This window comes from Abrus precatorius, unplaced genomic scaffold, assembly GCF_003935025.1.
Source record: "Abrus precatorius isolate BTA unplaced genomic scaffold, Abrus_2018 Scaffold3, whole genome shotgun sequence".
NCBI classification, from domain to species: domain Eukaryota; kingdom Viridiplantae; phylum Streptophyta; class Magnoliopsida; order Fabales; family Fabaceae; genus Abrus; species Abrus precatorius.
Genome location: NW_020874373.1, coordinates 9,932,060 through 9,943,745, shown reverse-complemented (window position 1 = coordinate 9,943,745; position 11,686 = coordinate 9,932,060). Strand labels below are relative to the sequence as shown.

At 32.1% G+C, this 11,686-nt stretch overlaps 2 protein-coding genes across 5 annotated transcripts; both read right to left on the bottom strand.

The window, feature by feature from the left end:
- Positions 1 to 14: 14 nt before the first annotated feature.
- Positions 15 to 3,866, bottom strand: LOC113860686 (rhodanese-like domain-containing protein 9, chloroplastic). Its single transcript, XM_027493168.1, has 6 exons — positions 3,787 to 3,866; positions 3,306 to 3,562; positions 3,078 to 3,228; positions 1,248 to 1,333; positions 1,065 to 1,169; positions 15 to 984 (listed from the first exon to the last, which is right to left on the bottom strand). Exons 1-6 carry the CDS (start codon positions 3,828 to 3,830, stop codon positions 914 to 916), a joined length of 714 nt encoding a protein of 237 aa, XP_027348969.1. The 5' UTR covers positions 3,831 to 3,866; the 3' UTR covers positions 15 to 913.
- A 3,386-nt stretch (positions 3,867 to 7,252) lies between these two features.
- LOC113862618 (outer envelope pore protein 16-3, chloroplastic/mitochondrial) lies at positions 7,253 to 11,548 on the bottom strand. 4 transcript variants are annotated; one of them, XM_027495696.1, is made up of 3 exons: positions 11,386 to 11,548; positions 10,137 to 10,496; positions 7,253 to 7,955 (listed from the first exon to the last, which is right to left on the bottom strand). In XM_027495696.1, the coding sequence occupies exons 2-3, from the start codon at positions 10,468 to 10,470 to the stop codon at positions 7,807 to 7,809; spliced, it is 483 nt and encodes a 160-aa protein (XP_027351497.1). In that variant the 5' UTR covers positions 10,471 to 10,496; positions 11,386 to 11,548; the 3' UTR covers positions 7,253 to 7,806. The 4 variants fall into 4 exon arrangements, with proteins under 4 accessions (XP_027351497.1, XP_027351500.1, XP_027351498.1 ...); XM_027495699.1 differs by lacking the exon at positions 11,386 to 11,548 and adding an exon at positions 10,872 to 10,943 and having other exon boundaries at positions 7,602 to 7,955; XM_027495697.1 differs by having other exon boundaries at positions 7,603 to 7,955; positions 10,137 to 10,585; positions 11,386 to 11,505.
- Between the last annotated feature and the right edge of the window lie 138 nt (positions 11,549 to 11,686).

The window sequence follows — 11,686 nt, the reverse complement described above, 5'->3', positions numbered from 1 at the left end:
GGAGTGAAATTAACAAATTCATTCAACTAGTTACATGTTTCAAGTTAATCATTATAGAAGTTCGTGTTGTTAGAATAATGTGATGAATATGTTTCAAACATACTCTTAAAACTTGTTACAAAATCTGTTAGGCATTATTGGGATCCTAATTGCAATGTATGAGACTTGAATTCCACACTGGAAGTGTGAGATTCTAGTGTAGGGTTTAAAAGGCCTTGTACTCTGCAAATACAATCACTAACTTTTATAGTGTGATTCTCCCAAAGTTCTTGTCAAGTAGTGTCAACGCTTTTCACCATGTTTCTCAACTACAAACAAACACGTAGGTAGTAACACTGGCATTGCAGTGGGAGGTGACACTGATATTTCCATTCGCTCAGGACTAGTTAAGGGGCTAGTGCACAACGAGTGTGGTGTGATGTTAGGATCCTAATTGCAAGGTATGAGATTGAGTTTCACATTGGAAGTATGGAATTCTAGTGTAGGTTTATAAAGTATTGAGCTCTCCAACTACAGAGGCTAGTTTTTGTGGTGTGCTTCTCCAAGTTTATAAAACATCATATCACCTTTTTTGAAATACAAGGTAACCAGATATAAAAATGGTATACTGCTAATATATACCGGGTTCGGCCACTCAGTACATGGAATACTGCTAAATATACGGTCCTAGTAATGCATATTCGAAAAAAATGGTATCTTAAACATTGGAAATGGGCATTCACCAATGGGATAAACAAATTGTTTTTTTTATCATTATAGTCTTACTGACATTACTAACTCTTCCATCACTTTATACATACTTCATGTTATTATGTTCCTCAATTCTATTCTCACGTTCCTTAATTATGCTACATGCACAATGAGGGGGGAAGAAGAAAATCAAGAAAGACTAAAATTAATGAAATTTTTAGGCTTAGCCTGTAGGGGCCATTTGGAATAGCTTCTCTGCTTGCTCAGGGAAGAAGGTAATGAATAAATATGCACCTGAAAAATTTATCCCAAAAAAAAAAAATTAATACAAGCATCAAGAAATAGAAATAAAAAGATAATGAAAAAAAACATACAAATAAGAACAGTTCCCAACACAGTTGAGATTTTTCCTTGGATTGTCACCAAACCAGCTTTGCCAGCATCCTGCAACTCTGTGGACCCAACAGAATCAAATGTCCCTACAGAACGGAAATACTTTAATTTCTTGTCCTAAAAAATAATTTGACTTCTAAAAATAAGTCAATGAATTACTAAACCTGGTTTTGCAGTTTGAAGGCCAGATGTTATGCATGCTACATTTGAGAAACCAGCTTCCTCTAACTTATCTGCTGCTGCAGCAGACCTTCACAAAGAAGAAAGAAAATCTTATATTCTTAAATTAGGCTGTTAAAACCATGGTTGTTAAACTCTCAATTTAACTCGTAAACTTGTACAAGTTTGAGTTTACGATCTTAGATAAGGAAACCGTGTCAAATCACATGTAAACTAGATTTTGGATAAACTCGGGTGAACTTGGGTAAACTCAGGAGTTTACACCCGACTTTGGAGTTTAACAAAACAAAGGCAGAATCACATTCTTTTTTCACCAAAATAACACCATTTGGAATGAGAGCACCACTTTTCTTCCCTCTCCTCAAGTTGTGAAACATCACATTTATAATTATGGCACCAAAATCACACTATCATAACATGATTTAGCTATTAAAGCATGATTTTTTCACCAAAATAACACCATTTGGAATGACAACACTACTTTCTTCCCTTTCTACAAGTTGTGAAACATCACATTTATAATTATGGCACTAAAATCACATTATCATTATATGATTTGGCTATTTAAGTATGAGTTAACTTTGTTATTAAACTTTATTTCAGTATTATGAGTTTCTAAATATTATTTTTACATGAAGTTACGAGTTTGTGGGTCGAATTTATGGACAGTTTATGAGTTTAAGTAAACTCTCAAGTTAAACAACCTTAGTTAAAACTCAATAAAAGTACAGCCAAAATTCAACTCATGCAAATTTATAGGAATGATGCAGCATTTTGTCCCCACATGTAAGACATCTTGAAGTCCTTGAAACTATGACAAACATTGTTAAATATTCTTAAGGATATATGCAGAAACACTAGTTGGCTCTGAAGGGTCTTGGCAGCATAATTCACTCTTGTTAATGGAAAGCAATCACCAAAGTCATTGACAGCAATTGCTATCCTCAAACTCACATAATAGTTGTCCTTGTTTGTAAATTATTCAGGTAACTTTTTTTTAGGCTAAAAGTAAAATAGGAAAATTTTAAATCACCATGAGGCTAAAATTGCTGATGTCTATTATTAAATACTTATATCAAAACACACTTTCCTTCAAAGGTCAATTTCAGCAATTAATGTTAAGGTGGTTTGTTAACGTAAAATGTGTATCATTACTCATTACATAAAAAGTTTGATCTTGTCTTCTTATGCGAGATAAAGGAACCTTCATCTTCCTTATTACAGAAAGTAAGTACATCTCAGATCAAGGTTTTATTCACATAAGCCATGCCTCTCATTCAACTTGAAATTTGGAGTTTTTCACACACTCATTGCCATAAATAGTTATGGACTATGGTGGCTCTCTTTGTCAAAAATCAAATCATCCAAAAAGATATTTTTTATTTGACAATCTTCTCAATGAATTTTTATTTCCAAGCTAAAGTACCTGGAAAACACACTCTCAAATACAAAATGGGTATTTCTCACCCCTTCTAAGCTCATATCCTTAGAGGACAAAACCGCAATCTCTTCTTTCACTGCTATGTGACCAATAACTTTGAATAATCAGTCTAAGGCTACACCTCCTCCAGATTCTCATTCATCTAACAATTAAATTTTAGACTGCACATAATGATACGTTACTGAATCATATTCTGACAATGTAATTTTGAAAGCCAATAATAAATAAACAACCTAAAGGAGATTTGGGGGATCCATGTTCTAAGAAGGCGAAGTTAAGGACCTAAATATATCAATGCAAGCTTAATGTCACCATGACCATGGACAATTGGGTAAAATTAGCAACCAAATTTGGTAGGAAATCATAAACTAACCTCAGTCCTTCCTGGCACACAACCAAAAGTTTACTTTCAGGCGAAAACTGATTCTTAACAGATTGTACAAAATCAGGATTTGGCTTAGTGAATGGTAACCCAAAGAACAACCCAGAAAAATTATTGTGCAGAGTTCTTTTTACAATTGTACCTACAGAAAGTCAATGTGAAGAAGAATTAAAACTAAATATGCAAATATAAAATATTTTGGAAGGAGAAATTCCATACCAGGATCATTGTCTTTATTTTCAATAAAAAGAGGCACATGATAACATGATTTTATGTGAGCTCGCTCAAACTGAGTTTTATCCCTCACATCAAGAACTACATATCCATCCACTTCTAAAAGTTCCTTAGCTTTTTCAGCATTTACATAATTCACTTCTGCTTGTATTGTCAATCTTCTCCTTCCGTGTAGTTTCAGATTCCCTGGCACGGCCCTTGCATTGTGAGTTTTTAATACCAACCAACATGTCCCTAAGTTGCTGAAAAAACAACTTTAATCCTCACAACCATGTCCACAGAGATTTTGAAACATGAATTAAGCTTGCCCTTTATTGTTTTCATGAACATGGTTAATTTGTAATTGTAAGGCAGAATATAAAATTTTAAAATGTTGGAACTTGTTTTCTTGTTAATGAATTGGTTATGCTATGACTATAACCATTGAATATGTCAAATAAAAATAAAGATAAGATGAGTGCGTTACCTGGAGGAGGAAAGACAGGAGGTGTAGAAACCAGTCCCTGCCATGGCATTAAAATTTATGTTATTCTTATCCCTCTGAACTTAACCAAACAAGCCTTTCAAAGCTAACTCACCTAAGCCACTTGTTAAATTTGGTGGGCCATGAAATTTGGGATCAGCAATAGCTTTCTGCCACGTGGAAACTACACTTGATCCGAGGGATGTATCTTCTCTAATCTTGAGCCTTTAAGCTTTTATATATACAACCTCTTCACGGAGTACGCACTCGGTGCTTCCTTGTTTCCACTTATTAGTGTAATAGTTAACAGTTCAATTTGGAAAAACATTTTTTGTAAAATTAAAAAGGTCATTTTTCCCCAAAATTGAAGCAAAAAGCTGTATATTTTTTTAACGAGTAGACTATATAATAAAAATTTATCTTTAGTAATTTTTATTACAAATTATAAAATTTATAAAGTCTAATACATTAATAATGTTAAATACCCTAATTTTTTTAAAATATTATTTATTAATATTTTATTATTTTACTGTAATCATACATTAAAAAATTATTATTATAATAGTTAGTAGAGAAAGAAATCTCTAAACTCTTAATAAGTTAAACTTTAAATACTAATTAATAGGTTTAATAAACACACTTACAATTTAAATTATAGATAATTTGAAAAATTTTGTGCTAGTTACATTTTATAATCATACCACAAAAAATTAAAAATTTTAAAATATATAATACTGTAATTATATTTCAACTAATTTCTTAAAGTCATTATTTTTATAATTCTTATCACTATTTTTAATAATTTAACTTAATTCTAAATAATTTTATTTCACTAATGTTTAATACAAGTAGTACACTAAAAAATATATTTAAAATATTTAGTGAAATGATATATGTAAGAAACTTTGATAATTAAGTAGTCATTGATGAGAAATAAATATTTCTTAAATTTTTTATAGTTTAGAGAGAAATAAAATAAAATATTAAAATTTTTTACAGTTTTAACTTAAACGAATTTTTTGACTTAAGCAAAATTATATCAAATTCGCTTAAATTAAATTTTCTTTTAGTTAAATAAAAGTTACTTTTTGTTAATTTTACTTAAATAAATTTAAACTGCAGACTGTAATTTTTATCAAAATTATAGAAAATTTAGATCTAATCTAATATATGTAGAAGTAAGAATAATACGACCCAACAGTATAACGACAGTTACGATACAAAATCAACAAATGCTTTTAACAAGTTTAAGGCCACAACAATGTGTAAATTGGAGTGTATAACGCAGTAAAACTAATTTCTAACCGAGTTACATTTTCACATTATTAAAAAATTACAATTAAATTTCTGCATACCCCTTCTTGTATGTTAGTGGTTTCTGAGTTAGGATGGAATATTTTAAGGCATGTTCCATTCGAAAAAGTATTGTATATTTTATATTTTTATAAATAATTATAAAATTAAAATCATGTTGGAATCATTTTTAATAGAAATGTTTGAAATTAAGAAGTAAAGTAAAAAAAAATAAAATACTTTTATAATTATTTATAAAATTTAAAATAAAAAAATTTTAAACTAAACCAATTTCTTATTTTTAAACTTACTCTAACCATTCAAACTTTGACACTTAGACCACTTTTAACAAGGTTTCTTGCAAGTTACTTAGATATTTGCAAGAATTATCCCACATGTAGCACCCATATTTTCTACAAGCATCTTAAAAAATTCTTGCTTATTTTATTTTATTATACTTCCAATGTAATTATGGTACCACTATAAGTTAAACTCTTAAAATTGACTTATAATGACAATAAGCTTAAGTTATAGACACGAAAAGTACTTCTTTGAAAATATTACAAACGATACAAAATCATAGAAGAAAGATTTTAGATGTCGTAAGCTTGGTGTGTATCAATATCTAGCGGCGAGATTAAAGAGCAAACATCTTTGCTTGTGGCTTTGGTAGTAAACATCTTCTAGACAATGAAAGACAAATCTCACTAAGTATTGGACAATGATGTGCCTTGGTTGCTTTGGCTTGCAAGCAAGCATGACTCTACATTAGTCTATCAAACATCTAGTCTACTAGGCTCTAGACAAAAATTGGGTATGTCAAGCTGTAGAGAATATTTTTTAATTATTAAAATTTAATTATTATCATTATCTTTATAATTATTTATTATTATCTCAATGACTATTAAAAGATAATATACAATATCATCTTATTTAAATATTAACATTAGACTCGTATATTTGTAAATTATAATATAAATTCATTATACAAATCAAACTTTTTAGATGATATTAGAGCTTTTAATCTTGGAGTCTTTGCTTTTGTATTATACATCCCGATCACTCAAACTCTAACCATCTTTATTGCAACACTCAAACCCTAGCAATCATCTTTATTACGACTTACATTTGCACTGTCGTTGTGCATTAGGTGCTCAAACTATAGTTGCCTTTATTGCAGCACCCAGATCTTAGTAGTCGTCTTTATTGACATACATTTGCACTTTCACTGCGCATTACGTATTTCTTCCTTTTTGCCTTAGAGAGAACTATATTATTTTCAATTAGTACAAGACAATGTTAGAAGAAAAGAAGTCAATTCTTATATTTAGATATTTTTTTAAAGGGTTAATGGTTGAACGGTTTTAAGATCTTAGCATAATCTAAAAATAGATATTCATTCACCATATCGAGGGTGGTGTTGAGAATATAAGCTTTACTCAAGAGGTGGCTTTGGGCGTAAATCACTATATTGAAGGGCAATGATTTCTAAGAAGACATGTAGTACTCTTGTTGTTCCTCTTTTGGGGCTTTGGTATGTGCTTGCTTTTGGAGAGTCTTGTTAGGCAGCTAAAGTGCTAATAAGTAATCTAAAATAGGTATAATTATTTGTGCAAAGGGTAAACAGACCTATTTTGGTGAAAGTTGTCACACATAGCGGGTGGTCTCAAAGGGCATCTTTTGATCACTCAATTTTTTTCCCCTTTCTTAGTCAATGTCATCATCACTCTTAGTGCCTATGATGCATGTGCAAAGTGATTATATTCCAAAGCTTGTTAATTCACATAATTGCTTTAGTTCTCACTCTTCACCTAACTTAGGACATCAAAGTGTCATCTCTTGCATTTAGTTAATCAAAAGCAGCTTCTCTTCATAAGTTAAGCTAACACTTTAGTCTTTTAGATATCACTTTGTATTTTCTCTCTCTTATCTAGACTACAAATATCTTTTATTAAAGATAATTCTATTTAAGTCAAATAAAACTATTATGGATGACAAACTCCCTTCCGAATATTTAATACAACTGTTTTCACTCAAAATTGAACTAAGATATAACAATTTCAATGACAAATTTGTTTTAATCATCAAACAAATTAAATGCCCATGTGAGTGAAAGCCTTGAATTATGGTACCACTTGTTTATGTCAAAAGCTAACCTTAAACATGCTTCTTATAAAACGAAAAACCTTGAAATATATCTCTCTCCTGAGCAATGTTAGAGTTCATCACCAGCTTAAATGCAATGATGAGAGAATTTGCACTATGAATCAGCTCGAGGTCTCTACATACCATTTCTATTACTTCCTATATTGAATGGTTGAAGGGCAAAAACTAGTTACCATCATCGTTGGGTGCAGTACACGTATCTTAAAGCTTAAGATTATCGTTCATGATTCATATTGTGTTGAGAATACAGAAGCTATAAAACAAAGCTCTACTAGATGTTTCAACTTCTTGGTTTTCAATCTCATCACTTCATCAGGAAGAACATCGACTATTACTAATCTATGGTTATGGAGGACTAATATGTAAAATTTAAATTAACACCATAATAGCATATTTATTGGAATTTAACCACTTCAGCATCAACAACTTACAAAAGAAACAATATGGAAAGACAGCCGAGTATGTAATTCCAACTCAAAACAAACAACTGGCTCAACAAAGAGTTATCCACTCTTTCCTATCAACTTGAAATGTCTTCGGTCATACGGGTGCATAAATTAATAATTATGCATCAGGACTTGATCTTTTCTTTGTAGTGTAAGCAGCGTACTCCTTCCCAGTATCATGTTTTATTGTCTGACCACCGAAATCAAGAACAGCAGATGTGAATGCCAATGCTGATCCTGCAGAAATTGCAGTTGATATGCTCCTTCCTACAATAGAATGAACAGCATAAAGCTTGCTAGAAGAAAAGCAGATCCGGGGAGCTTATTTAGATTATAATGTATGAAATTCTGGTTTAGTAATTCATATCAGATCCAGAAAGGTAACATAGCACACTTCTTAAGAAGGTTATAAAGGAAGGGTTGAACACCATACACAGGTAGCATGCCTAAATTAGACCCAAATGCAGCTGACAAGGGAAATGCAAAAAGACGCAATCCATGGGTATTTCATGTACTAAATGTCAAAATGGGTCAACCAGGATCAGACTTCAAATGATTCTCTATTATATTCAGACAAATGGAGACTTGAAAGAAAATTTCAAATTTGCAGTATAGGTCAATAGTGATGACAAGAAACTAATAAATATTTAGGGTATGCTTGGCATGGAGAACTTGAAGCGAAAAGGAGCAGGAGGGGGGGGGGGATTACATTTTTCATCTCAATTAAATATTTTTAATTTAAGAAATTTTTAAAATGAAAGGCATAAAATAATAAGTCCTCACAAAACCCTCCAATTTATTCATTTTTATACACTAAGAAACTTGAAGTAAAGGATTTCCACAAAAATCCTAACACTAATAATACACATTTGAATAGATCCTACTTCCCAGTGAATAAAATAGGACAGAAACCAGTGAAAAATTACATTATATAATTATTAATAACTCCATACAAAGTCAGTAGCCAAGAAGAAATGATGAGTTGTTGTCAGAATTTTCTATTGCTAAGATTGTCCTTTTGAAAATTTAAGGCATATATTGTCAAACTAAATAATTCAAGAAGCAAGCAATACCTAATTCAATGAACATTTTATCCAATACGGTGCTGCTTTATCCATAATGACTGAAGAAACTTGCAGCACGTGTATACAGAAACACAAAGATAAACACACAAAGAACAGAAAAAATCAGGGAAAAAGCATCCTTGAATGCATGAAATAAACATAGCACCATTGCTTAACAAGACCAAAAAAAAGTAACCACTGAAATTACTAAACATTTGTATACAACAACTGCAGTCAAGCCTTTTCTCATTAGCAGGGATACACTACATGAATCAAACAATATTATAATGTTTTGTCATAAATAATTTCTATAGGTAAATTTTTTACCATCAAATCCTTCTCAATTGTTTGGCCTACAATTTTCCTTGGTCTCCTCTGCCTCTAGTGACTGGACTACCCTCCATTTGACCTACACTCCTTACTAGGAATTCTACAGGACTTCTTCTCCACACATGCCCATTCCACCTAAGGCAAGATTTTACCATCTTTTCTACAGTACGAGCCATCCCAACTTTTTGCCTAATACATTCATTTTTAATCATATTGTATTGAGTACGTCCACTCATTCAACACAAAATTTTTTCTAATAACATCAAAAGCAATATGTTTATCTCTATTACATTGAGTTTATTCTCTTGTTGCCTTTTTTTGCCCAGCATTCAATTCCTACAATAGCATGCAGTAAAATGAAAGGCAGACATCTGCAAATTATAACATGGATTATAACTTATTAAATTCTAGTTTCTACAAAAATAAATTTCACATTCTCATAAAAAATCACGCTACTACCAACCAATTAACCATGTACAATTGAATGAAATCAATACAGAAAAATTAATCACTGGAGACAAATACTACAAATACAAGGATCCCCAAGTAACAGAAAAACAGTACAAATTGACAAACCAACAAGCTATCTACGACAACCTAAAATGACATAAGACGAACATAAGGGGTGCTGAAGAAAGGTTTAGTCACACATTCCCCTTCCCCCATTACATAGAAACACATAAATACAAGTACAACCACAAGAAGATCAATTCTTGCAAGCCAAGAGCCAATGATAGATTGGCTTCCTTGCTAGACATCAAAAGCACCAGTGGTCATCCAGCACAATGACATAATCATGTCAAAAAGAAGAAAAAACGCAACATTCACATAGACTAATTTTCAAAATGAATTAGATCATGTCCTTGTTCATATGATGCTTCTCCATTACATGCCTAATTAGGCTAATTTATATTATAGAATAAAAAATACATTGAACTTTTTTCATCATCATCAACAACTAATCCATAGCTCAATAACAGTACCAGGTTTCAGAATCCAGATATTAAAATATGCAAATTCTCAAACATAAATATTTATTAGAGAAAAGGGTTACCTTTGTAACCCAGAATAGTTGCACCAGCAACAAATCCACCAACAGCTCCGTTGACTAAATCCCTCTTCATCCTATAGTTCTGCACCAACTGCTCCACACCTATATAGACTCCTCCTATGGCAGCAAAGGTCAAACCATGGTTGCCCATCATCTTGAAAGTTCTTATCAGCCCTGGAAGGGCAACATTTCTCTCAACACGAGGGACATCATACCAGGTGGCAACTACAGTACCCCAGATAGTACCAGCAACTAAACCAGTTGTTGCACCCTTAATAGTTTTCATGATTGATGAATCCTCATCCTCCAAGTACCTACGTTCTGCAGGGTCTACCATGATTTTCTCTGCACACCAACAAAATACTGCAAAACAAATTAAAAAAAGAGTAAATCACACTCACATTCCCAGAGGTTTAACAAAATTTCACCCAATACTCCTTATTTTTCTGACCCTACAGAAACCTCCCTTAATTTATATAATGACACAACATCGCTCACCCTTCTTAAATACACAAACTATCCCTATCTTCTTATGCAATTATATGAATCAAGGAAGGTCAAAATAATGTCAAGAAAAAGAGGGGTATCAGGTGAAATTTTGTTTAACCTCAAGTGGTGTTAACGTAATAAGCCCAATAAAAAATTTAGATCTCTGACAAATGATCAAACTACTACTATTACTTATGAATCAGGTCAGAAGATAAAGTTATCACAGCCTTATAGACTACAAGCAATTACCTCTCACGTAGAACAGGGAAAACAGATTTTATCCTCTACTAACAGGACCATTTTGATAGCGAGAATCATATCGCTTTTAGAAAGCACACTCACGCACAAACGCACAGCATTATTTGTCACTGTGGCGTATCGGTGATAAATTTCAACTTTCAAGAACACCTCGTTGAACATTGTTTCATTGATATAATTATCTGTTGTTGGAAACAGTGGTGGTAATAATAACTAATGGAGAAAAAACGCCGAACCAATTCTACGATAAGACCCGATGATAATGGATCCAGAAAAAGATGAACTCCAAACGGGGAAATAACACGAGTCCAATTGGAAAAACAAGGAAAAAAGGCAACAGAAAACGAAGCATAGAAATAATAAGAATCATAAATTCAGATCGAGGACCATTGTGCCACTTAAAAGGAAATCAGATTGAAAACCCTAAAACGATGCATAAACAATGAAATAAAGAGAAGAGAATTCACGCACGCAGAATTACGATGTAGATGAAGAAGAAAATTACCAGTGAGAAATTGAGAAGAGAAAGTAGAGAGGAGGTTGGGGTAAGGGTGGCTACTCCGAAGTGTAAACTCGGTCTCGGCTCAGCGTGGCGACTTACTTGCACACACTACTACTCCTACTCGCGCTGCCCCCAAATTTTTCTTCTTCTTTTATTATTATTTTATTGTTATTATTGTTGTTGTTGAGGAAAATTTATCATATTTTCAATTTCTTTCAACAATAATGTAAATAAAACATACTTGAAGATATATATTAATATTTTTCTAAGAATTAAGCGGGGGCATGTTAATAATTATGAATGC